The sequence below is a fragment of the Dermacentor silvarum genome, chromosome 5 (genome assembly GCF_013339745.2).
Source record: "Dermacentor silvarum isolate Dsil-2018 chromosome 5, BIME_Dsil_1.4, whole genome shotgun sequence".
Classification (NCBI taxonomy): domain Eukaryota; kingdom Metazoa; phylum Arthropoda; class Arachnida; order Ixodida; family Ixodidae; genus Dermacentor; species Dermacentor silvarum.
In genome coordinates, this window is record NC_051158.1 from 16,544,304 (window position 1) to 16,567,807 (window position 23,504).

The 23,504-nt window shown below is 44.3% G+C and overlaps 1 protein-coding gene across 1 annotated transcript in view; it reads right to left on the reverse strand.

Moving 5' to 3' along the window:
• The window catches only part of LOC119452789 (uncharacterized), a 96,310-nt gene extending 73,553 nt beyond the window's left edge, over positions 1 to 22,757 (reverse strand). The window contains 15 exon segments of the mRNA XM_049667192.1: positions 2,696 to 2,771; positions 3,322 to 3,487; positions 4,938 to 5,078; positions 7,258 to 7,346; positions 7,440 to 7,548; positions 8,725 to 8,818; positions 8,923 to 9,034; positions 10,330 to 10,460; positions 13,311 to 13,464; positions 13,466 to 13,564; positions 15,958 to 16,083; positions 18,007 to 18,103; positions 18,843 to 18,895; positions 19,739 to 19,835; positions 22,557 to 22,757. Of these exon segments, the coding sequence (XP_049523149.1) occupies positions 2,696 to 2,771; positions 3,322 to 3,487; positions 4,938 to 5,078; positions 7,258 to 7,346; positions 7,440 to 7,548; positions 8,725 to 8,818; positions 8,923 to 9,034; positions 10,330 to 10,460; positions 13,311 to 13,464; positions 13,466 to 13,564; positions 15,958 to 16,083; positions 18,007 to 18,103; positions 18,843 to 18,895; positions 19,739 to 19,835; positions 22,557 to 22,612 (1,600 nt within the window). The 5' untranslated portion in view covers positions 22,613 to 22,757.
• Positions 22,758 to 23,504: the final 747 nt, after the last annotated feature.

The window sequence follows — 23,504 nt, forward strand, 5'->3', positions numbered from 1 at the left end:
TGGGCCTATTGTATGATTAACAGTGATAAGTGCACGACGCGTTTATTGTCTTGTCCAAAGTAGAGCAGCTTTATCTAACAAAACTAGTGCGTCCTTTGCATAGTCGAAAGGTGTCATTGTGTTTGTCGACAGCATTTGGCTCAGGTAATTACGTAATTGTGTGTGTTCTCGGTGGAGAGGTAGTTTTTTATGCGTCTTATGAGCGTCATTACAGAAAAAAGGCTGCGAGCTGTATTTCGCTTGCTTCAATGGGATTTTGACACGCGAGCGAATCGTGTATAATCATAGTTCTGTGAAAGTGTGGTATAGTGACAGGCGGAGAAAAAATTTAGACCAGCTGAAGTTCTTTCATCATCATCATCAGCCAATATTTATGTCCAGTGCAGGGCGAAGGCCTCTCCCTGCGATCTCCAATTACCCCTGTCTTGCGCTAGCTGATTTCAACTTACACCTGCAAATTTCCTAATTTTATCACCCTACCCAGTTTTCATGCCGTCCTCGACTGCGCTTACCTTCTCTTGGTATCCATTCTGTAACTCTTAACGGTCCACTGGTTATCCATCCGACGCATTGCATGGCCTGCCCAATTCCATTTTTTTTTTCTCTTAATGGCAATTGGCATATCGGCTATCCCCGTTTGCTCCCTGATCCGTGCACACCACTCTCTTCGTTTTTCTTAACGTTAGGCCTAACATGTTTCGTTCCATCTCTCTTTCTGCGGTCCTTAACTCGTTCTAAAACTTCTTTGGTAACCTCCAAGTTTCTGCCTCATATGTTGGCACCGGCAGAATGCAATGATTGTGCACTTTTCTTTTCAACGACAGTGGTAAGCTCCCACTCAGGATTTGGCAATGCCTGCCGTATGCACCCCAACCCATTTTTATTCTTCTGTGAATTTCCTTCTCATGATCAGGGTCCCCTGTGAGTAACTGACCTAGATAAAGACACTCCTGTACATCCTGTACAGACTCTAGAGTGTTGCCTCTAGTTCGTATAGCTGTTTAATAATCTGCTTTCGGAACAGATGTTTCGCCAAGACTGCGAGTTTTTCTTATTACGGGTGTGCTTGATTTTTTATTCAACTATAATACATGACGCAAATACCGCAATTCACGGGGTTTTCTGGTATCGCTATGCATCACTATGCATCACTATGCAAAACTATTTTCAAATTTCCTATTGTAGTGCTTATTTTGCAATTACGCAGTTTACATCAATGTTTACAAGCCATGTTCACTTAGATCTTTCTTCAATATGTGCCACGATCTATTGACGTTGTAAGCAGTACACTCGACAGAGTTGCATTTGACGGCGAAGTTGTCTATGCTAGGATCTGGAAAAAAAGTGTCCGAGATGTTGGCAAAAGAACAAACAAATAATCATGTGGGCCGATCCTGGTAATCGTGCAGAAAGCATACAAGCTCAATGGCACACACCCCTGTGAGTTTGGGGACCTATAACGCGTCCTTGAACTACCCTTGTCGATGAATGGACACACGGGATTGAGGTGCAACAAGAGCGTCGCGTCCAGGGTGGGTGGAGTCGCTATCTATGCAAAGACTGACTGCATGAGTGCCACACCCCATACGATATGCCAATCGTAAATGATGCCACCGGCTCGGGTTGTGCGGACGTCTGTGCCGTTAGGCTAGATGATGGCACATTAGTTGCGGCGGTGTACATCCCTCTCACAACCTCAAAGAAAGAGATCGAAGTCTTTCTGACTGACGTGTTCGGTTGTGTGTTTCTCGACAACAAGTCCAACATCCTCGTGAGGGACTTTAACGTTTACATCAGCAAGACCCGACGGAAGGTGGATCTCATCGTTCATGTTGGAACGTTTCGGCTTAAAGTGTTGCAATGAAGTGGATGTGCCAACAACAACACGCAACAGATCATGCATTGATCTCGCATTTAGCAAGAATGTGTCTAGAATGGATGTGCAATCAATTGCAGTTTACCATAGTGACCATAAGGCAATCATCAATATGGTGACCAAGTATGGTATATGCGATTTAAAAAAAAACAAGACAAATGTAAACAACGAAGTTGTGTTGTGTCTTTTCAACGATTTAACTTAACCACCAAAATAAAAAAATAAATATAATTAAACAAAACCAACAGCTTCGCTAGTCTTCCATCTTCACGTAGTGGAAGGGGTCTGAATTTTTTTTTTTTAATATAAGAAGAAGAACAGGGGGAGGAGTGGATACGCCGGTGAAAACGCGGACTACCCATGCGTTTTTTTCGCCGCAGCATAAAATCAGAGTGTTAGCCTAGTTCTACAAATGTGGGAACAAGTAAATTTTGCATCTGCGAGACAGCTGTAATACTGCCGCAGGAAAAGACACCTTGGTAAAGGAATCAAGGGTGGTCAAAGCGTAACTCATACTCAATGACATTATCATACTAATTGTAGGCATCAGCTGTAGGTACCTAAATGGCAAGTTCCATTTCATCTCAAAACTTTATTGTGTGAACATGGTGGCAGGTCGTCGATGGGCAGTTCAGCTCGTTTTCTGCAGCGTGGTTCTTAATCCGTACTGCACCATTGATCGCTTATGCGTGTTGCCATATAAAGTGCTTCCCTTTTATATCGTTTCAGCTATGCCTCACGTGAATGTTCGCTTAGCCTTTCCCGAGGCGTTCTAGAATAAGTAGCAGTAATACGCGTACTGAACACGTCGTCATAGGCGTTCTTCAACCTTGAGCCAAATTCCATTTTGAGGGTACGCAAAGATGAAAGACGATCCAATCTCCAAGCTTTTCTCCTGCGATTGAAACACAATAATCGTTGATTATCAGCTTTGCCACAGCTAAGTCAACAAGGCACTTTAAGTGAATAGGAAAACAAAACACTACGGCCTCTTCAAAACTGCAGTGAACAGTAAATAACTACTTATGCCTCTTACATAATAATGGCGTGCGCTTGCCTAGAAAAAATGTTAATCTCCCCCCATTTCCATAGAGATACCAAAAAATTAATCCAAAATCAAGAAGCGGCCGGCAGATGCAGTAGCACGCCGTGATATAGAAGTTACAGCCAGGGATAAAGTGCCTCAAAAAGGTTGGCCAACGTTTCTATAAATTGGCCTATCTCTGACCTATCTTGGACAAAGATATGTCCACCTATCGAAACTTTGGCCAGCTTTTCTGAGTCAATTTATCCCTGTTTAAGCAACTTCTATACCAAAGAAGTAATTAATACTTCAATGTTGTGTTTTAAGTATACTGACATCACGGTGAGCTGACAATTCTGCACCGCAGGTCGGAAAGCTCATTCAAAGAAAGACTAGCCTTAGACTACCAAGCGGCACTCACATTGACATGACGATCATCCAGCACGAACTTGTATTTTGCCAGAGTCTTGGCCATGGTCAATTTTATCTCCAGCTGAGCGAAACGCATCCCAATACAGTTACGTGGTCCCTGTCCAAATGGTTGGTACACGATGGGGTCTATTTGTCCTTTGTTTTCGGTGCTAAACCTGCAGTAAATTGAAGTAAGGAATCAGCACTTCGAGGTGCACCTAGAAGTTCTTTCGGTACTTCACACTCGCATTGCACGTTATGCGTCGACAAGCATCACTCTGTTTATTCAGCATGCGGAACCTTTTAGTATCGGATGAATCTGTGACACGTTTGCCTGTTCGCAAGGAATTCACTTTTAAATGCGAATGCATTTCTTAGTCGGGGCATGTCAGGCGTCTGTCGGTGTCCGCGCGCCGGCAGGTGTTATCTCTCCGCTCTCACTCCCTCTCCCATAGCAACAGCTGCGGGCGCGCGCGCTTATCCTCGCCCTAGCAACGGAGCAAGTGATGCGGGCGGAGTAGCAGAGAGTGAGTGGAGAGGAGGAGCGCGATCTGGCGTGTGAGGGCGCTCGCATCGCGGAACTCGGCGGAGCTCCCGCGTGTGTGGAGAGAGTGTAGGAGAGGGTAGGTGCGGTGCTTCGCCGCTCCTTCTCTCGCCGTTCGTTCGCTCTCTCTCCTCCCTGCGGCCCCACTCTCCCGTTCGCTCGCTCACACGTACTATATAATGGAGTGAAGCGCGCGCCTTCACTCTCGACCGTTCGCTGGCTGGGCGCCTCTCAAGGCGATGGCAGAAGCGGTGAAGGAGAATGTCTGACGGCAACGGTACCCCTAGCAAGAAGTGTAATACAATCCAACCCGAGCATTACACCTCTCGCTGGAGGTGACGTCACTCACTACTTTGCTACTACTTTGCTCGAAGTGCGGCAAGGACGGCGAATATTGCGGCGTTAATCTCGTTGCTAACGTGTATGGAACCTCATATCGCATGCCGTTGCCACCTCGCCCGTTCGAGACACGTCTACGTACAAAGACTTCTACACTCTTGCTACACCGGAGACGGAGTCTTGTGGTGACCGTTGTACCTCGCGCCCAACCTCGCTCATGACGCCGTTGCCGGCATCACGAGCGAGAACAGCAGCTATAGTGGCGAGAACAGCAACTATAGTTCTATAGTTGACCGATGGTTCGACGTACTGGCGCCGCCAACGTAACCGGACGCGCGTGGCGTCTGATGACGCTCGCCCGCACGCACGCACGCACACACACACACACACACACACACGCACACGCACACACACACACACACACCACACACACACACACACACACACACACACACCGATAACGTCGGACTATAAACGCGCCTTAATGCTAAAGGAAAAAAAGGAAAAACTGAGACATCCACCCAAATGTAGCAATTTGCTACAATGGAAACCAAACCGGGTTCCTCGAAAGAAAGCCTCGCAGTTGAGGAAAAATTCGTCCTGGTCCGGGACTCGAACCCGGGACCACCGCGCTCTTGTGGTTTGACCTCTAGCTCTCAAGGTGAAAACTGTTGAGTCGCTGACGGCGGCCCGAGGTAGCTTAATGAAGCTTTCGCTTCAAAATTGCAACAGAATAAAAGTACCTGTCAGGATCAAATTTTTCTGGTTCCTCCCAAAAGGTAGGGTCATGGCTCATATGGTAGCTTGGAATGAGAACGCTGGTTCCAGCCGGTATGGTGTCACCATTGTGTGTGTAATCGCGTGCGCACCTTCTTGTTGTGAACCTGCGAATCAATGAAAGAAAAACACCGCAAAATTCACTACTTGTTCCAAGGCAAGCTTATATGTCGACAACGTTTGTCAGCTCCGAGTCCAAAACACGCGGCTGCTAGACGGTAAAAAATAAGCTGAAGCATTGATGTGTAAATGGGATGGTTTGTCGTGAGACGCTGCAATAGAGACCGTGAACTCCCTCACATAAACATAACATCATGATGCAGTCCAAGCTATGGGTTAAACACGATCGAACACAAATACAGCCTCAGTGTGAATGTAGGTTTTCACCATTAATCTTATACGTATGCCATGTCTTACCAAGTGCAAAAGACCCAGAAGGATGTCAGAACATTTACGGATAAATAACCCCATTGTTCATGGCCATGGCACCTTACTATTAAGCTTTCGTTAAGCATATGTATCTCGAACCGTACCGCGCAAATACCCAGATGAGAATATGCAAGTTGATTGAAATGAAGAAACATTGTGATCAAGTTAGGTGCCCCAAAGTTGAGTAAAGTTATGGGCGACGCAAAACTCGCGTAACGAGGTACAGATAAAACACGTGTTTCCGTTGCTTGTGTAATTCTCACTTATATCTGCTGTTTGTAGCGAAAACATAATGAAGTACATACGGAGGTGGTATAAAAATTTTTCGAGACTGGCTCTTTCTGGAAGAAAGTAATTTGTTTATTTATAGGCATCCAAACACTCTCAGCTTTGAAACAGTCCCCTTACGGAGCAATGCAGTGCTCCCATAGTTACTATCAATTTGCGAACATGTCCTGGCCATCTTTCCGAACGGAGTCGAGCACCCTTCTGAGTTTTCATCTCGATCAAAGAAATCTTGCCAAAATGGCAACTCTTGAGCGGGGTTTTCAATTTTCGAAGAGAGTGAGATAACCAGAAGCCAAATCCGACAAGTATGGTGAAAACCTCGTTCTTCTCCGCGAGAAATTGGGGTGTGTTGGAGTGATGTGTGACAGGATGCATTTTCGTCGTACAGCATCCAGCTCTCCGCGCACATCAGATTGGCCCGTTTCCTCCAACAGCCATCCTCAGACGAATATTGGCAGTAATGCTTTTTTTTAAGAGCATTACTGCCAATAATGCTTACTGTTCGTTGTCTGACCATAGGGGATGAATTCCTGATGCAAAATACCCTGTATGCCAAGGACGCGACGATCATGCACTTTGTCCAGCTGCTGACATGTCTAGCATTTATTCAGTCATAAAATATTTTTGCTTTTTCATTATGACTAGAGTTTCTTTGTCTAAACGTGCACCTAACTTTTGTAACCAGTGATGATACATGATGTGAGCGCCGGGTCATTTATTTGATTTGGCTCTCCCTTATCTCGCTCGCGTCTTAAATAAAAAAAATACAGCTGAAAGGTTGCTAATTGAACCTGATTACATAAATCAAGCTCAAATCGCCGAACGGTGCTCGACTCGATAAAGAAGACGTCCAGGGCGCATTCGCGAAGTGTCAGGAATGCTAGAAGCACTGTATTGATGCGAAAGGGGACTCTTTCGAAAGTGACAGTGTTGGAATGCACACAAGTAAGTTAATTTGTTCAAACAAAAGCCAGTGTCGAAACATTTTCATACCGCCTCGCATTCTTAAGGAGTTTTGACATAAATTTGCCAATGGAACTGATGTTATATGAGTGGTAACTCCTAACATGATTTATAAATTAGAAAAGCGATTTGATTCCCCCCTCCCCCTAACTTTGTGGATGTCAAGAAATTTATATTTTTTCATACAATTGGTTTCCAATGGTCTTGCCAGATGCCATTATGATCTCTTTTTCTCCGCTTTATTGAGTACTCGGGGTTCTCTTCCCACTCAATCTATCAGCTGAAGTGTTAATAGTGAGAAAACTTCATTTCGGCCTCGTAAATCTGTCAGGTTTTTTGATTAATTATTTCTTGCTGCTTGTGTTCCTTTCTACGCATTTAGTGTTTTTCATTGTGAAATAATTAACGACCTGCAATGACAACTAAAAATGTCATAACAGTCTTGCATAACATCAAGACTGTTATGACATCTTTGGTTGTCATTGCAGGTCGTTAACATCAGCAGCAAAAAATCACGGACTGCAAATTCAAGACGTTATCATTGCAAGCGCCACGTTAAGAACCCTCAACATACGCCAAATGACAGCACTTGAAAATTGGACTCACCCAACAACGGGGGAATAGTAGCGAAGAGATTCTGATATCACTTGATCCAAGTATTTTATACCAAAAACGTTATCATACGTGAATGCCCCCTGTAAATAAATGTTCAATCCAGTCAAGGTAATGTGTCTGAAGTGACAAAGAATACAAACATTTTGTGCACTCTATGGTGAAGAAATTCATACATCTCTCTCCAGTACCGCCAGGACTTCGTCGCGGAGCCGATCCTGGATATCCGGGTGTTTCGCTAGCAGATAGGCCATGAAAGACATTGCTGTGCCCGTTGTCTCAAAGCTGAAATTTTCACGAAGTAAAGAATACAAACAAGCAATCACAGTGGTTGAATTTAGCCATAGCTGGCTTGAGCAATGCACCCTTTCGTAACATGAAATTATATGGGAGCTAACGCAGAAGGTGAGCTAGTAGGGAAATTGAAGCTATTGAATATTTTGACCATTTTTAAGAAAGAAGAGAAGGTAGAGGACAGAAGAACCGCTGGTCTTCAGCTGATTTTTATTTGAAATATTACAGATAAAGACCACGTGATGACAGAAAAAGGTGCCTTCAGTTTGCTTGCCTATCGCTACCTCTAATGCATGTACGCAGCAGCTGACAGAGACAACCGACTTTTTTCGTTGTCTGTGAATGGCTACGTGATATGAATGCGTTATGATTAGTGATGGGCACGTGATGTTATGCAACCTTTGTCATTGATCACATGATTTGTAAGTTTTATTGTAAAATTACCTCATTACCAGCATTGCTCGTGTTGTGTTTCCTATCGCTAAAGATGCGGGGTATACTAATAGTCTAGTCCTGGTTTACCTGTGCCCACGAGTATTATCTTTGTTATTCGTACGACTTAAAAAAGGCAAAGAAATGAGAATGCTCATAAAAGTACTTCCACTGCTCGGGGCTTCAAACGCACACTGTTGCTGACCAGCACTGTTGAAATGAGGTGATGTCTTTTGTGCTCGAATCTCTCAAGTTTGCAAAGCATATTTGACACAATATTGAGATTGGGAATAGTCTGACTAGCACTCAATCTTTTTAAATAATATTTTATTGTAGGAACACAAGCCACTTTTACTGCTGTATATTGACGGAAAATAGAATTGCGCCTCTCAAATCGTTCGTAATTTTAAGGTCCTCGAGCTTGACGACGAGAGTTCAATGTTTGTCAAGGTGACTTTGACAAAGCTGTAGTTAGAACGCCTGTAGAAAAGAAATTCCCTGTCATTGATGAGGTTGCTTCTAAATGTTTTTGAAAAATACAGGTGTACGTCATTATGTTAAAGCAAGCATGCATTTTTTTTTCAACCGTGTCGCATGAAGTAGAAAGAATAAAAATTACCGTCGTGTACCAATAAATGCATACAATCGCAATTTCCTGGGCTACGCTTGCAGTCGTCTTGCCTCATTGTAAATTTTTGACAGTAAATATTGCCACGAAAGACCAATATTACATACCCTGCTACAAAGAAAACGAGGCCATTCGACAAGATTTCCTCGTTCGTCAGAAAGCGTTTCTTTTTATTCTTGCCAATCTTCGCTGGCTCGTTTTCTGGAATATGAATGACAAGTAAATATGCGGGAATACTAGTGAACACACGTAGACTAAAGAGCAAGTGTAGTACTTTCATTGATCAAGAAAATGTGTCTCCTTACTTTCCGGCGCCAAGTCTGCGTCGTAGTCTATTGCAAGTGAGTGTACATTGACGGTTGCGCCTTCTTCCACTTCGGCATTAAGCATCAGCTGTAAGATGTCATTCCTGGCCGCCTGACGAAAAAGGGCATTATCAGTTTTCCACGCTAACTTTTAAAATGTAGAAATGCTTTTCAACTATAATTGCCGAGCGTGGAATGTACAGCTGATGCACATTGGCGGTATACTCCACAGAGAGAGGTGACGTGCTGGCTTTGAAAAGGAATTTTAGATGTTAGTCCATAGCTGATGGCATGACGTGCTACTCAAGGTGCTGCGTGACAATTGATGGCGTGCACAGTAATCATGCAGGTCTACCAGTAGCACATACAACAATACACAAGCCAGTGCACACTATAGTTACTCATAAAATTTGTTTAAGGCCTGTCGACAGTAGAAATATCAGAAGAGTTTTCGCAACGCTCAGGTGGTGCTTCTGCAAAGGCCAAGATATCCCGAAGCTCTACGATCAATCGTTTAACCTTCAGGAATTGTCTTTCCAACAAGCCGTGGCAGCCGTAACAGAAAACAGGTTGCAAGTCTTTCGTAACGTTGCACACGGAGCTCATCGGCGAGTCTGTCCTCCGAATTCTGCGCTTAATGTAGCTCGTCTAGACCATGTTAGGTTTCACGCATTGGTACTTAGTAAGTGTCGATGGTCAGCTTCCAATGGTAGATAAAATGTTTATCGTGAAGCCGCTACTTCTCGTGCAGCTTTCAAAGAAAATGCTCGTTGTAGATGTACTCAGCAACGCATTGCACGACAGATACGCGATTCTGCGTCATACCAATGGCGTCTCTCTGCTTACTCGCTAGGTTTTCGGTACAGCTCTGCCATATTTTTGTAACCTCTGGACAGCGTAGACCGATACCTTGGTCAGCACCATGTCACGAAGCGCCGTTGCGTAAGCAGTGAGGGTAGGCGCGTGCGCGTTTAGCACACTGGTAACAGAGCCTCATCAGCTAGGCTATTTTTAAAAGTCTGGCGTAGCCTCTGCTATTTATTAGAGCATATCGTTTCCAACATATTGTAACCATTGTGCGCACAGGAGCAAGTGTGCACATATCTGTTTTCGTTGGAAGTGGAGAAGCAGCACTGGCTTTAGAACAGCCCAGCACACGATGCTCGGACAAGAGTATGCTCTGTGCGCATTCGCCTGGTGTCGATACTTGTGTAGCTGAGCTCCGCGATATACGGTGCTGACCGGCGGGCCGGTCGGTGCTCCCGTAAAATCGTTAATCCGTTAGGAGAGCTGTGCTGGTACGTCGGCAGGTATCGTGGCGGCTTCTCTAGCCTGTAAACTTTTCCTACGTCTTTGCAGTCAAAATTACCTATCAAGCACTGCTTTCAGAGAAAAAACAGGACGTACCTCTCTGTTTTTACGGCGGAACTGTAGAATGGGAGTAATGTCGTCAAGGGTGTTGTCAGTGGCCGTCTTGCTATAGCGGGCCTTGAATGAAAGTATCACCTTCCACAGAGGAGCAAACTCGGGAAAACAGGCTGGAAAGTAGTATGCGAGACCACCACGGGAGTTTGAAAGGCACGAAGATGATAAACTGTGGTTTCAATTTGAAAACAGTCGAAAAACAGGCATCAAACTCTTTATGTGAATTTTGAGAGACTCTTCAGGAGCTGTGGCCCTCGTAAAAGCGGGAGAGTCCGCATTGAACGCTCTAGATGCGTGATCTCATCGGTATGGCCAATAACAAGGCGAGGATAAGGTCCAACGAGAGATCAGCTCTCAATTTGTAACAAAGCAACCGTACGCTACCGTCAGCCATTTACTGCGAGAAGTTACTGGACGAAGCTCAAAACTACATCATATCGAAAAAGTTTTTATGCTAGAACGAAGTACACAATGCAGTCTCTTTTTTTTTTTTTTTTTGATGACGCTGTCATTTGAAATACGAAGATTTTACGTTTCGCGTGCTTCTCGCGAATAAACAACACATTTGGTATTCATACTAGGACTGAAAATAAAACGACACACACGAGCGCAAACTCATACAACTGAAAACCCGGCAACAGAAAACCTTCGACCCCCGTCGACCACAGCGCTTGCGCAAAGCCAGCCAAAATCACACCCATCGTTATGGTGAAACATGGTCATAAAATATACACACAATCCCAAAATTACATAAAACACGAGAAAATATGGAAGGCAACCTGAAACATCAAAAATAAGAATCTGTAAAAAACTACGTGGCCATTGCGCCTGCCCGAGGATACGCATATCTATGGCTTATTGAAATGTTTCTTTCCTTTGCCTTTATTGAAATAGATGGCGCGCTAACACAAGCGTATTTTCATAATCAAGCATCACCGCCACTTCGGGAACCTCCCGTTGTTTCTTTTTTAAGCACCCTGAAGAATGGCCGCGTCTTTGAATTCAGAATGGCGGCCACACGCTCATTGCGAAGTGCTTTGCTAGTCCTTCCGCGGGGTACCCGCCGAGGTGGCTCAGTCAGCTAAGGCGTTGCGCTGGTGAGCACGAGGTCGCGGGATCGAATCCCGGCCCCGGCTGCCGCATTTCCATGGAGGCGAAATGCAAAAACGCCCGTGTGCTTGCGTTGTAGTGCACGGTAAAGAACCCCAGGTGGTCAAAATTAATCCGAAGCCCTCCACTACGGCGTGCCTCATAATCAGAACTGGTTTTGGCACGTAAAACCCCAGAAAGAAGAAGAAGTCCTTTCGCGGGCGATAAGTGGGCGAGACTGACGGTGCGTATTTCCTTACCTTGTCATTAGGACAGCGCAACTTCTCAGACCAATGTACACTCGACGGCATGTCAATGGAATTTTGTAAACCAGCACCTTTGGCACATGGTATGAATTGCTTTATATGCGTGCAGTTCGGCACTGTTTCTTCTGGCGTTGGGACTTGCCAACTCTCCTGCAGAAATTTTACAGCATGCGGGGTGCAGAAAGTGCCACAGACACGCCAACGTTTCTTGCCATCATGTTTGTGGCATCTTCTTGTGGCTAACTTGCGTAGGCGTTGCGTTCCAAAGGGGGAGAAGTTTTAATCGGTTAGCTAGTTGTAAGTTAGCTCTGGTATGTTTCATTCTTTCCTTTTTGTCCTGTATGCATTGTGTATTTCAACTTTTAATGGTGTTCCAACTGGTCGAAACATCTATAATTCTGGAAGCGCACAAGGCGGTCACGAGGTACAGAAAAATTCTAGTAACGCACAATAGCCTTGCGGCGCAGGAGTTTATTTTTGGCGTCAAGATGCGATTTGTATAGTTGTAGTATAAAATTTTTGTGTGCTCGTGACAAATCAACAACGCCTTTTTATTTAATGTATAGGAACGCAAAAATATTTAGGAAGCACGTCAAACTGCTCTAAATTGTCCGAATAAAGAAATATGAAAGTAAGCAGGGGACATTGTTAGGTAAGCGAAATGCACCAAGAATCTTGCGGAGAGCAATAGGTTTATGGACATTGAGGCCAAGTATATGCATCCATCTCTCGTTTTCTTGACGCTCACCTAACACGTACTAATAAAATACGAGCTGTTTACGCAAGAAGCCAGGTACTTAGGCAAAGCGGCGCCTTGTGTGATATACTAATACAATTCTACTCTGCCAACAAATGCGTTCTTGTACTTTGCTCCTGTGCCGGCTGGCGGGGTTGTCGCGCGCACCGTATTTTGAAAGCGATCGCCACACGGCTCTGACCTTTGTATGCGCTGTGCTTACGCCGCTCAGTTTCCGTTGAAGCGATAGACCGCACTTCCCACCGCCTGCGTGGGGAAAAGCGCAAAAGCAAGAAAAGCGCCACCGCGTCAAACTCTTCGCGCCCATGTCGCAACCTCCACGCTGTCCGGCGCCGCGTCCGCGCCTCCGCACCAAAAGAGAAAAGGAGAAAGCGCTGTGACTGCGCGCTGTTCTCTCTCGCGGCCGTCGGTGGGGTGGCGTATCAACCGACTCGGGTCGAAAATCGATTCGTAACAGCCGTTCTCTAGTACGTTCGCAAAGTAATGAGGCTCGGCCGGAACCACAGAAAAATTCGTATCATCCGGAAATTCGTATTAACCGTGATTGTATAATTGAGATTCCACTGTAAAATACATGTTTCAAGTTCTTGTTTTGGCCTCAAGTTGCCTGCCAGACGCAGCCTCTCTGAGAAGCTGAGACACATATATGAAGCAACCGCATTGATCATTGGGGCGCTTAGTCATTGTAGTGTGTATTCGTAGAAGGTCCGCAGTGAGTGGCCGTTGGTTTAATCGTTCTGCCTCTTGTCGAAGCATGTCAAGTGTAGCAAGCTCCGCAAATCGATCATCAATCTGTATCGAATTCCAGTCGTTGCGATGCAAAGGAAGGTGGTCATCTGTGGCGTACTCACCAGTGAAGAAGCTCATCCATGCGCACCGGAATTGCTGGAAACTCCTCAAACTGTCCTGAAAGAGCGACTCAGTTGTACTCTTGCTTCCCTTCTTCTGCTGCAAGTCTGACTTCAGGCCGAACGCTGACCGAATTATCACGTCGGCTGTCAGTCTCTTGAAATATCTCGCGAGCCTCGAACGCCTTGTTTTGCGACTGAAGAGATTTGAGGACGCCGAGGAACTCGTTGGTACATTCGTCCATAAGGTTTGCCATCTGAAAGTCAACGGTGAATATTATCGCGAAAACACGGGACACGTGTTCATGATCTTGTTGCCTGGGTGTTTGACACAGAGCTTCCAAAATGTTTTCTTGAAAGGGACATTTCAGTCAAGAAATATTTTGCTGCGCTAAGCGATGCGACTGAAGCCGTCCGAGCACTCAGCTCACATACTTCTAAAAGCCCTTATTAGGTAAACAGTGCAGATATTTTAGACACTGTGAAAGAGCTTCAAAATAATACCGAATAAAGCGTGAACTCCATTTTTAAGAAATTCAAGCTACGCAGAGTTTGTTTGCACAAACATAAAAATTGAAATACGATAATTTTATTACTGCCATCAACAGTTCTTAAGTCCGTCATTCTTCAGAGGCCGTTCTTGTTCTCAGGAATAACTATTGATTTATCAGTCAATCGATCGTTTCTTCACACAGGCACGTCATGTGTAGTGCGCTGGGCGAAAGCTTCTGTCGCAACTTCACTTGGTTCAGATAACCATTATAGATGATATTAGAAAGAAAGTATTATACATCTAACAACGTTAAAACATGATTCCGTGATACAGTCGTTAAGAAACACAAGAAATCACAAGCGGATATCAATAGAGAGTTAAATAACGAATTTAACACTTTTTTTCAAGACTGCACGGGAATATCATTTGCAGCACAGTGAACCAGCCTTCAAGACGTGATCACAAAAAATATGACTGTGTTACTGCTCTAATTTCGTGACTCTGTAATATAGTGGTTTGCTATGCTGTTAAAAACTTGGATGATTGCAAATGATTGGCTCCTTAGGCATTTTTGAAGGTGTGATGCTCAGTTGCACTGTTATTTGTTATCGTCGTTTAGTTCATTGCGACGCGGCAAATGGGCTTTGAGTACCCCATCAAGGAAAATAATAAGTGCATATCAAAATAAATATCTTAAAAATGTTTGAAGGTGGTTTAAAGAAATAACCATGCTCTTATATAAGTAGTCATGGGGTTGACTAAGAAGAAATACCGAAAAATGCTCTGCTCAAATTCATGTCACAGTGCCAGAGACACCAATTCAAAATGGCAGGGACTAGTTTTGTATGTGTCAGTTTTTTGTGTAATGTCCGTCGTTGTGCATGTGGTGGGGTGTAAACAAGCTGTGGTTGGTTGTAAAGAAGTGTCTGATTTAGGTAGGTATATGCAATGACCGCGTGTAATACAGAGACACTTGAGGGCAATGCGTCAGCGTCTTGCTCACATATTTAATACAAGTCAGACCTGATATAATATTCATTGAGGTATTCATCTATGCTTTTCTACACCAAGACCCGTTTCCATGTTACCTCCGTTTTCAATACAGTACAAAGATCATAACCACCTATCCAGGCACTTTCCTGTTCTCAAGAACACAGTAAATCCAATGCTGCTATATGTGATGGTATTCTTGTGACAGCAAGAATGATGCTTTCATATTATTGACAGACAAGCTTTACGACCACTGTCTTAATAAATATCGCAAGCACTTTTTAAGATACTTACGAAGCACGGTGCACAAACGTATTATTTTTGCAGCCGAACGAAATGGAAAACATGCACCGTTCTAACGTGATTTTAGGCATACTTGCCTTGCCCCGTCGCGATTCAGTGAACCATGATGCCGAGTTATTATAATTAAACATGCTTACGTAATACAAAGCATTTTTTCTGACAAGCAATACTGATATGCTATACAGGATTATCTATTTTAATAGAAGCATTTAATAAAGATCACCCGCGGTAGATATCGCGATTCTGTCCCAAAAGCTCAATTACTTGGATAGGCGGACAATACTTTCAAGGAATTTAGCACAGTGGTATGAGCTTATTAGCAAAATTTTACTGCTTAATTATGTAATAATAAATTTAGAGCACATGTCTAAATTGCGGATTTGGAGCTGAACAGTTATAAAATGATATTCATTTAGCAGATACTGTGTTCAGCACCAGTTTCGTGGGGCATGTCCTCGAGACCTGTCGCTGACAGCTCTGAACTTGCGGTTGACAAGTACCAGCATGGCAGTTGCCACAGTGCGGATACAAATTAAGTACTAAAATTTTCTTATTTAGCTTAGATTCCTCTCTTCAGGGTAGTGTGCTCTTCATGTAATATATCTGATGCGTGATAATTACTACCCACAGTATATGCTCAGTTTGAAAGTCTGTTTCTAATAAATTCCTAACAAAACAAGTAACCCGGTATGACTCGTGTTGGGATTGAGGAAGTGTTGAACTTCTCGTCAAATTGATGCTTGAAGCGTTATCTTCAGATGTTTCGGAGGTTTGCTTACGCGCTTACTTCAGCTTGGCACTAACTTGTAAGCATGGTACCGACTGTTATGCCGCTACGAGAGGAACTACTGTGAGAGGAATTACCTTCTTCATATTGCTTGTCGTGAAGGCCGGCGTGAGGAGACTGCGCATCTCTTTCCAACGGTCACCCGAAGTGTTGACCAGGTTCTGCTTGTTGATCGGGTGCACTCGTGCGAAACCTGATGACACCTGTGGTAACATGAGAACGGGCTCATTTTAGTTAGCGTTGTTTCGAGTCCTTCCACCCACCATAAGGGCTGCAGCTTGAATAATGCGCATTTTATTATAGTATGACTGAAAAGGGCCGCTTGGCCAAGCCCAACTAGCAAGCTCACAATGGCGCCTGCTGTACCTCTAATAGCATTGTCGGGATCACATTCATAAAGCTCTCGCTCATTTTGCACTGTTTGTCAACTGTTCTCACCAACTCTTGTGTTCAATCCTCATATACGCTACTCCTTATACTTACTGATCCACCACACTCCTATTTAAGGGTTCTGTGTTTTCTATGAATCAGTTTGTTGTTCACGATTATCTTTATTTTTTAAAAGACTCGTTGACAGCCACGTTGGCTTTTGTCGCTGATACGTATAAAGAATGCCACATCATTTTTGTAATAACTTTTATTCAGTTTGCAGCAAAGCTTGACTTCGACTCAATTGAAATGACGATATGGGCTTTTAAGTAAGATATTTCCAAAAAAAGTAGCAGTTTGACTCTATACGCGCCGCATTGATAGCGATAGCAAATTATTAGACAACTACACGTACAAACTCGGGGTTTTAATGCCGATATAGATTGCAGTAAACATTCGCTTACTACTTAAATTAACATGCGTGGTGTAACGTACGCATAAGCAAACATGACCAGATGTAACTCCATCACCTCGAACATTTTCTGTCACAACATTGGGGTGATGAAGAGGCAAATAGAAGAGAGCGGACGCTTCAGTTCTGCCTCTCGGTTTAACGCGTCTCTGAAACTTGAGATCACGCGGCCTCGAGGCACTAGATTCGCGGGAAAACAGTTCTCATGAAGCCACGACCCATCTCGGCTCACCCGAACTTTGAACCCACCGGAGACCACCTCCAAAATAGAGTGCACGGGCAGCGTGTGTGCACAGCCACGCGGACAGAAAGCGCAGTGACGGTCGGGCTAGAGGAGGAGACACTGGCTCCAGGGTGCGCGCCCGTGGTCCCGGTACTAGACCCAGTACCACCAACTCCCCCCCCCCCCCCCCTCTGCGCATGCTTGATCGCGTGACCCCCAAATTGGGCGCACAGAGAGACGGCGCGCATCAACCCGCCATCTTTCGCGACTCACTCCCGCACGCTTTACCTCTCACTCACAGTATGCGGCGCGCGTGTTGGATAGGCTCATATCGCACTTGGAATTTTATGGAACACCACGGCAATGGCGGTGGCGATGGGATAAATTGGCCTGGAGTGTTCCTGGAAATGTTATCGCAATAAAACTGTCATAGCGCACGCAAAAATTCTCTGACACAAAAGGTTCACTGAACCACACACAGCACTAAGCGTACTCCCATGTACTGTCTTGGCCAAAATTTCCCAGGCCACAGCGTGCGTGAGGAACGTTGACTTTCGGATCGGTGGCGGCTCTCCTGAAGTAATTATGATGCTCGGAATCTGGGGCTTAGTGAGAAAGAATGCCTCTTTCCCGCTTCAGAAGGTTGCAGCTGTTAGAATGAATGCAGGCCCCGCTACAGGACACGTAGTCAATGTGTTTGTGCATGCTGTGGCTTTCCCGCACTATAAGTATGTTCACTGCTGAAGACTGCTTCGAATACGAAAGCAAACTTTAATGAATGGAAATAAATGGAAGTAGGTTATAGGGAATCCTCAAGGCGAAGCCTCACAGTGTTGACAGTCTTGTCGAAACCATGAATGAAATTGACCTCTGCCCCTTTCCCGTGTGGCAGTCGCAACAGTGCCCGTTATCTAAGCCAAATGATGTTCTGATTGCCGATCTCTCCACCTTTCCTCCTATGTGTCCTCTAACATGCATGCCCACAACACACGCTCTCTCTCTCTCCCTCTCTCTAGGAAGTGCTGATAAACTGCGGCAACAAAACGATCGCATTGAACTTACGCCTCGGCTATGAAAGTTGCCGAAATCCTTTATCTGGATTTTCTTGATTAGCTCCGGATCCTTGACGATAAGAACGGGAAAGGCACCATTGTAGAACCTGAAAAAAAAAACATGCCCCAACACTGGATTCAGGGCTATAAGGGCCTCAGAGCGTCATTGCTCTCATACTTGGCACAACAGGAAACACTTTATGCTATCCAGAGGTGAATGCCGGTAATCGAGGTGTATTTCGGGACGCTTTATTTTTATTACCGTGTTAACAAGACGTGGCTAGCACGCGCGTACACTTTATGTGATATTACGCAGCTTATACAGGTGGCTCAAACACTGCTGACGTGCTTCTAAGGACCTCTTTATATTTGAGTGCCAAAGTTTGTGCGCAAAGCTACCGAAAGATTCTGCTTGTAAGAGTTTACAAATAATGCGTGTAGCATGCTATGCGAATACAACTTAAACCGCATTCTTTTGGTATCCTCTCAGTCAATTCATTACCGCGACTCTAAATAGAATCACCTAAATGTTTTCCTATCTCTTCAAATAAAAAGTTGTTGCATATTTAAAACACTGGAAAAGTTTTGTAGACTGAATTACGTACTATATTATGACTAAAAAAAAAGAACGAAGTAATCGCAATAGAGTAGCATCTATGTTTGGTAGACACAACGACAATTTATTTCTGCGAGTATGTATGATGTATTCATATTGATGCTGAAGGCTATGTTCAATGTTGGTGAATTCAGTCTTGATAAGGACTGGGGAGTAACGCTTCCTTCAGTATCACTGATTTGCAATGTTCACGCGTCGTGTTCTACTTATACCAAAGGAAAATCACATACCCCACGAAGTCGCCATACTTTTCTATCCATTCTTTGAATGCAGCTGCTGTCCCCTGCAAAATGTAGCGAAATAAATGGCCTTTGTCACTTTAAATTAACCGCAATTTGACACCAGTAGACCAACAGAAGACGCTAGATCCTTTGGTGAAAGCAAGCTTATGTGTGCAAGATTCCCGAAATTATTAACACATAGCGGAAAAGAAAACTGCAGAAAATGCGCAGCGAAAAAGAGGTCAGCAAAGTAAGAGAGGGATTTCAGACTTCTGGTAATTCTGTCAGACAAGGTATTTTCAACAGTCTCGCTTGAACACGTCCTTAGGGGCTTTTGCGAATGCAGAATAAAGAAATCCGGCCAATTAGTGAAGGGCATTTACTGAATTATTAAGAGTAGCAGCACTATGAATGCAAAGAATAATTTTGTATTTGTGCGTCCCTTGCATTTGAAACATCCGCAATGCGGCATGGGCTAACTCGAATTTGATAAGAAAGATACGAGAAGTGTAAAAAAAAGAACATGGATCCGAGGAAATATACAGTCGTTGACAGAAGAAGGTGTATAATACAGCAGACAGGAATATTAGTTCGCTTAGTATCGTAGCGGCACCAATACTAGCAAGATTTACGTCAATGCAGTACTTACTAGCACTTTTCCTACAATGGATTTAGCGCACAGCTTCCCAGTTTTCCCAGCCACTAAGCAGCAACGCCGGATTGCCTGCTTTATGGAACCATACATATTAGTGTGAAATACTTTATTTCCTAAGTGTTTAGCAAATTCAACCACTCTTCAGCAGAACCTAAATGCCCAGAAAGCAAATGCGAATGGAGACATACTCATTGTTGCATAATGACACTAGCCTTACTCTGCGCTGCCTGTTTTCGCAGAGAGACATTACCTTAAGAATAAGTTCCGAGAGATTTCCCGAAATAAAGCTGGGTGATGGTCCTGGAATCCCAAGGTCCCTGAAGAAAGACAGGCGTCGCTTGCGTTGTCTGAAAATGCAGTCAAAATTTGTGTTGGTGACATCATCATCATCACCCTGTATTTATGTCCACTGCAAGACGAAGGCATCTCCCCGCGATCTCCAGTTACCCCTGTCTTGCGCTGGCTGATTCCAACTTGCGCCTGCAAATTTCCTAATTTCACCCCCCCCCCCCCACCCAATTTTCTGCCGTCCTCGACTGCGCTTCCTTTCTCTTGGCACGCATTCCGTAACTCTAATGGTCCACCGGTTATCCATCCTACGCATTACATCGGCTTCCTAGCTCCATTTCTTCCGCTTAATGTCAACTAGAATATCGGCTATCCCCGTTTGTTGTCTGATGCACACCGCTCTCTTAACGTTAGGCCTAAAATTTTTCGTTTCATCGCTCCTTGCGCTGTCCTTAACTGGCTTTCATGCTTCTTTGTTAACCTTCATGTTTGTGCCCCATACTTTAGCACCGGTAGAATGCAATGATTGTACACTTTTCTTTTTAACGACAGGGGTAAGCTTGCAGTCAGGATTTAGTAATGCCTGCCGTATACACTACAATCCATGGCTCTCGCTCCGTTCATGACGACGACTTTTGTCATCTACGTATACGCTGCCATCCCCGCTGTTTTACAGCTAAACGTATCAGGTGGTAGCGGCCGCCTTTCGAGTGTTTCCAAAAGTTTCCCTTTAGGTCTCACTTTCTTCCTTCTCACTGCTTCGAAATGTAGCCAGCTGTTCAGCTGGAACAAGATATCGCCAACTTGGACCCAGAACGCGTGCGAAATTAGTCCGCTATGATTCGGGAGGATTATAGCGACCATCCGAAGATGCCACTTCTCTGCGCAGTTAAAGATAGAAAAAGAATCGACGAAGAATTGTCGTATTCTTCTTGAGGGGAGCACTTGAAAAGCAACTCCGCTATTTTTTTACCATGTTAGGATAATATCTTTATCCAAATAGCCTAGAACCTCCCGTCGGGCGTAGATTGGCTCGGAGTGCTTACAAAGTTGAAAATAATTGTACATTTAATAAAAAAATTATTTATAAAAACCGACACGGAACTGGGTAGCTTGGGGAGCCGTTTTACGTGAGGATATCAAAGCCTTCTCTTCGTAAGTGCTAAGAGCGTCGCACAGTGCCTGCAATTGTTTGATTTTGAGAAGCCGAAAGCTAACGCCAATCTAAATTATAAATAATTTAGGAAATTGAAATAAGTCATTCAGTTCCATGCACTTTTCTGTTAAAAGGTCTGTGTGCTTTAGATAAAGCTATGAACTGACATTTTATGCGCAGGTTTTGTGTCGTGATTTATTGTTTGATTACGAAGAACAGAAGTGCCATCGCTGGCACTACTATGGAAGCGTCTGTTTCTTGGTCACCACCGTCTGCTGGCAAAGTTGGCAGGCACAGGATTGACAGTAAAACAAAACAAAAATTATTTGCAGGCACATTTAAGGTGCACGTATGACAATTTCTCACATTAATTTTTAGTGAACCTAAATAACTTCCAACAAAAGAAACCGGTGGATAGGAATATAGAGGCTCAACAAGAATAACAGTGGTAGAGAAAGGAATGTCTCTGAAACTAGAATTTTGACAATGGGATCTGTATTTGTTCTGACGACGACAAAAAAAAGAATTCAGATTCACCGACTTGGAAAAATCACCGCAGTTGCCTTGAATTCTTGATTTACGAATCTATTTGGTTATACAGAATTACTTGCCCTAAAGCATTGTGTGGGGAGCTGGGAGGCTGAAGAATGATGTAATACTTGAAAGTAAGTATATGTGGTGCACACAGTAACCCCACATCATCTCACGATTTCCTTTGTTAAAGGCTTCTTGCTTCCCAGCATAGGTGAATTGGTTTGAAGGCTTCGGCTGGGGTTTATCCACCTCGGAGGCCATAAATTCTCAAACAAATGTCTTCATAAAAATGATGCAGTAACGCTGTGACATGTCGTTCTTCGTAGTGACGTCACTGATGTTCTGTGTGTAGTTTTCCGTCAACCGCATAACTTTTAGTGCATGCTCCTTACATCGTTCGTGCCATGCTTGAGGCTTATAACCATCATCATCATCACTGACATGCATGCCTAAATTGTGCAGTCTACTCCATTTTAACGAGCATGACCACAAAACCTCGTAGACCAACACTCAAACTCCTTCTCAAAAGCAACTTGCATGTAATGTATGCAACGCCATCCTTATGCGCTACAGTATCGCCTGTTTGTGAACTCCAAAATACATGAGCAGGCGCCAGCACCCTAAGAGTTTGCGTGGAGCTCCACACCTTGTACAAAGTACTGGTCGCTGTTGTGACACCATGGTCGGCGTGTCCGATACCGAAGTGTACATTACTGCAGTAACATGTGCTCTAATCAAATCACACCGCCGTGGTGACCTAGCGGATATGGCGTTGAGCTGCTAAGCACGAGGTCGCTGGATCGATTGCCAGCCGCGGCGAAGAACCAGGCAAATAAAGCTTCGCTTTAAAAAAAACTGTAGCAACACATTCACTTAGCACACTTTCGACTGGGCTGCGCAAAATATTTGTGTAGCAGCCTGGTAGAGGTACAATATAAATATATATACTAACATTTCCACATCTCTATCAACGTTGGGCGACCTATGCATGCTGAATGATTTTCAACCCATATGTCTTTTCGTGCATGTTCTTCTTTTTTCCGTTTTGAACAGTCTCATTCGTGCATTATGATCCCACAGGAATACTTACATGACAAACCACGCTGCGAACGCGATGACCAAACTCAGTACCAGTGCTGCAAACATAGCTCGAGTGCGTGATGTTTAACACCGCATGTGCGCTAAGGTTGGCGTCGCAAGGGGTAATGAGTCCCCTCTCCTTGCAGACCTACTTGCGGTTTGTTGCTGCGGTAGAGATGGCAGCACCAAGAAACACTCTTACATTATCTCCAGTTTTGGCACAGAGTACTCCTATCAGCGCTCATGTTGTCCACGAGTGCGTCGTTCAGTGCTGGGTGCGCGTAATGTCATGAACCGTCGTATCAGGACTATCAGTAAAACGAGCGACGAGGTAGTAAAAAGGGTCGTGTAATAACCTCTTCTCTCCGGTTGCTTATTCTTGCCTCAGTTGTGGATAAATTATTTGTGTGACCTACACGAGGTGCATGCTTACAGCTGGAAATACATTCGAGTTCCCGGCGTTTTGGTAGCCACGATCTCCACTGCACGCGAAGTCACTCATCGATTCTAAGGCTGAATTTTTCTGTTGATTGAGCTGATATCAGGCTAGCCAGCTGCGAATAACGAAACAAGACCTAGTATTCTGCAATAGCTTGGTAGACACATCCATCACGACGACATTCACACGAATGCTTCAACCGATTATCTTACGGCACTAACAAGCATCAGAAACTGTAGGGAAAAAGGTTGAAAATAGAGTGGATGGACAAAAAAAATTTTCTACGGAGATGAAACCATACAAACCTCGTTGCTGGTGCGTTCATTCCAAGGACGCGAAAGAACTACAAAATATTGCGCAGCCAATGATGACGTATGGGTGTATCAAACCGCATAATAGAAAAAAGAAACATTGTAGCTGGCGCTGACAACATTCATGGCGTATACGGGTAGCCTTATGCGTTAATGCGACAATCCAGCGTGAATTACGTGACACACGTTCTCCGTAATTTTCGCCTTA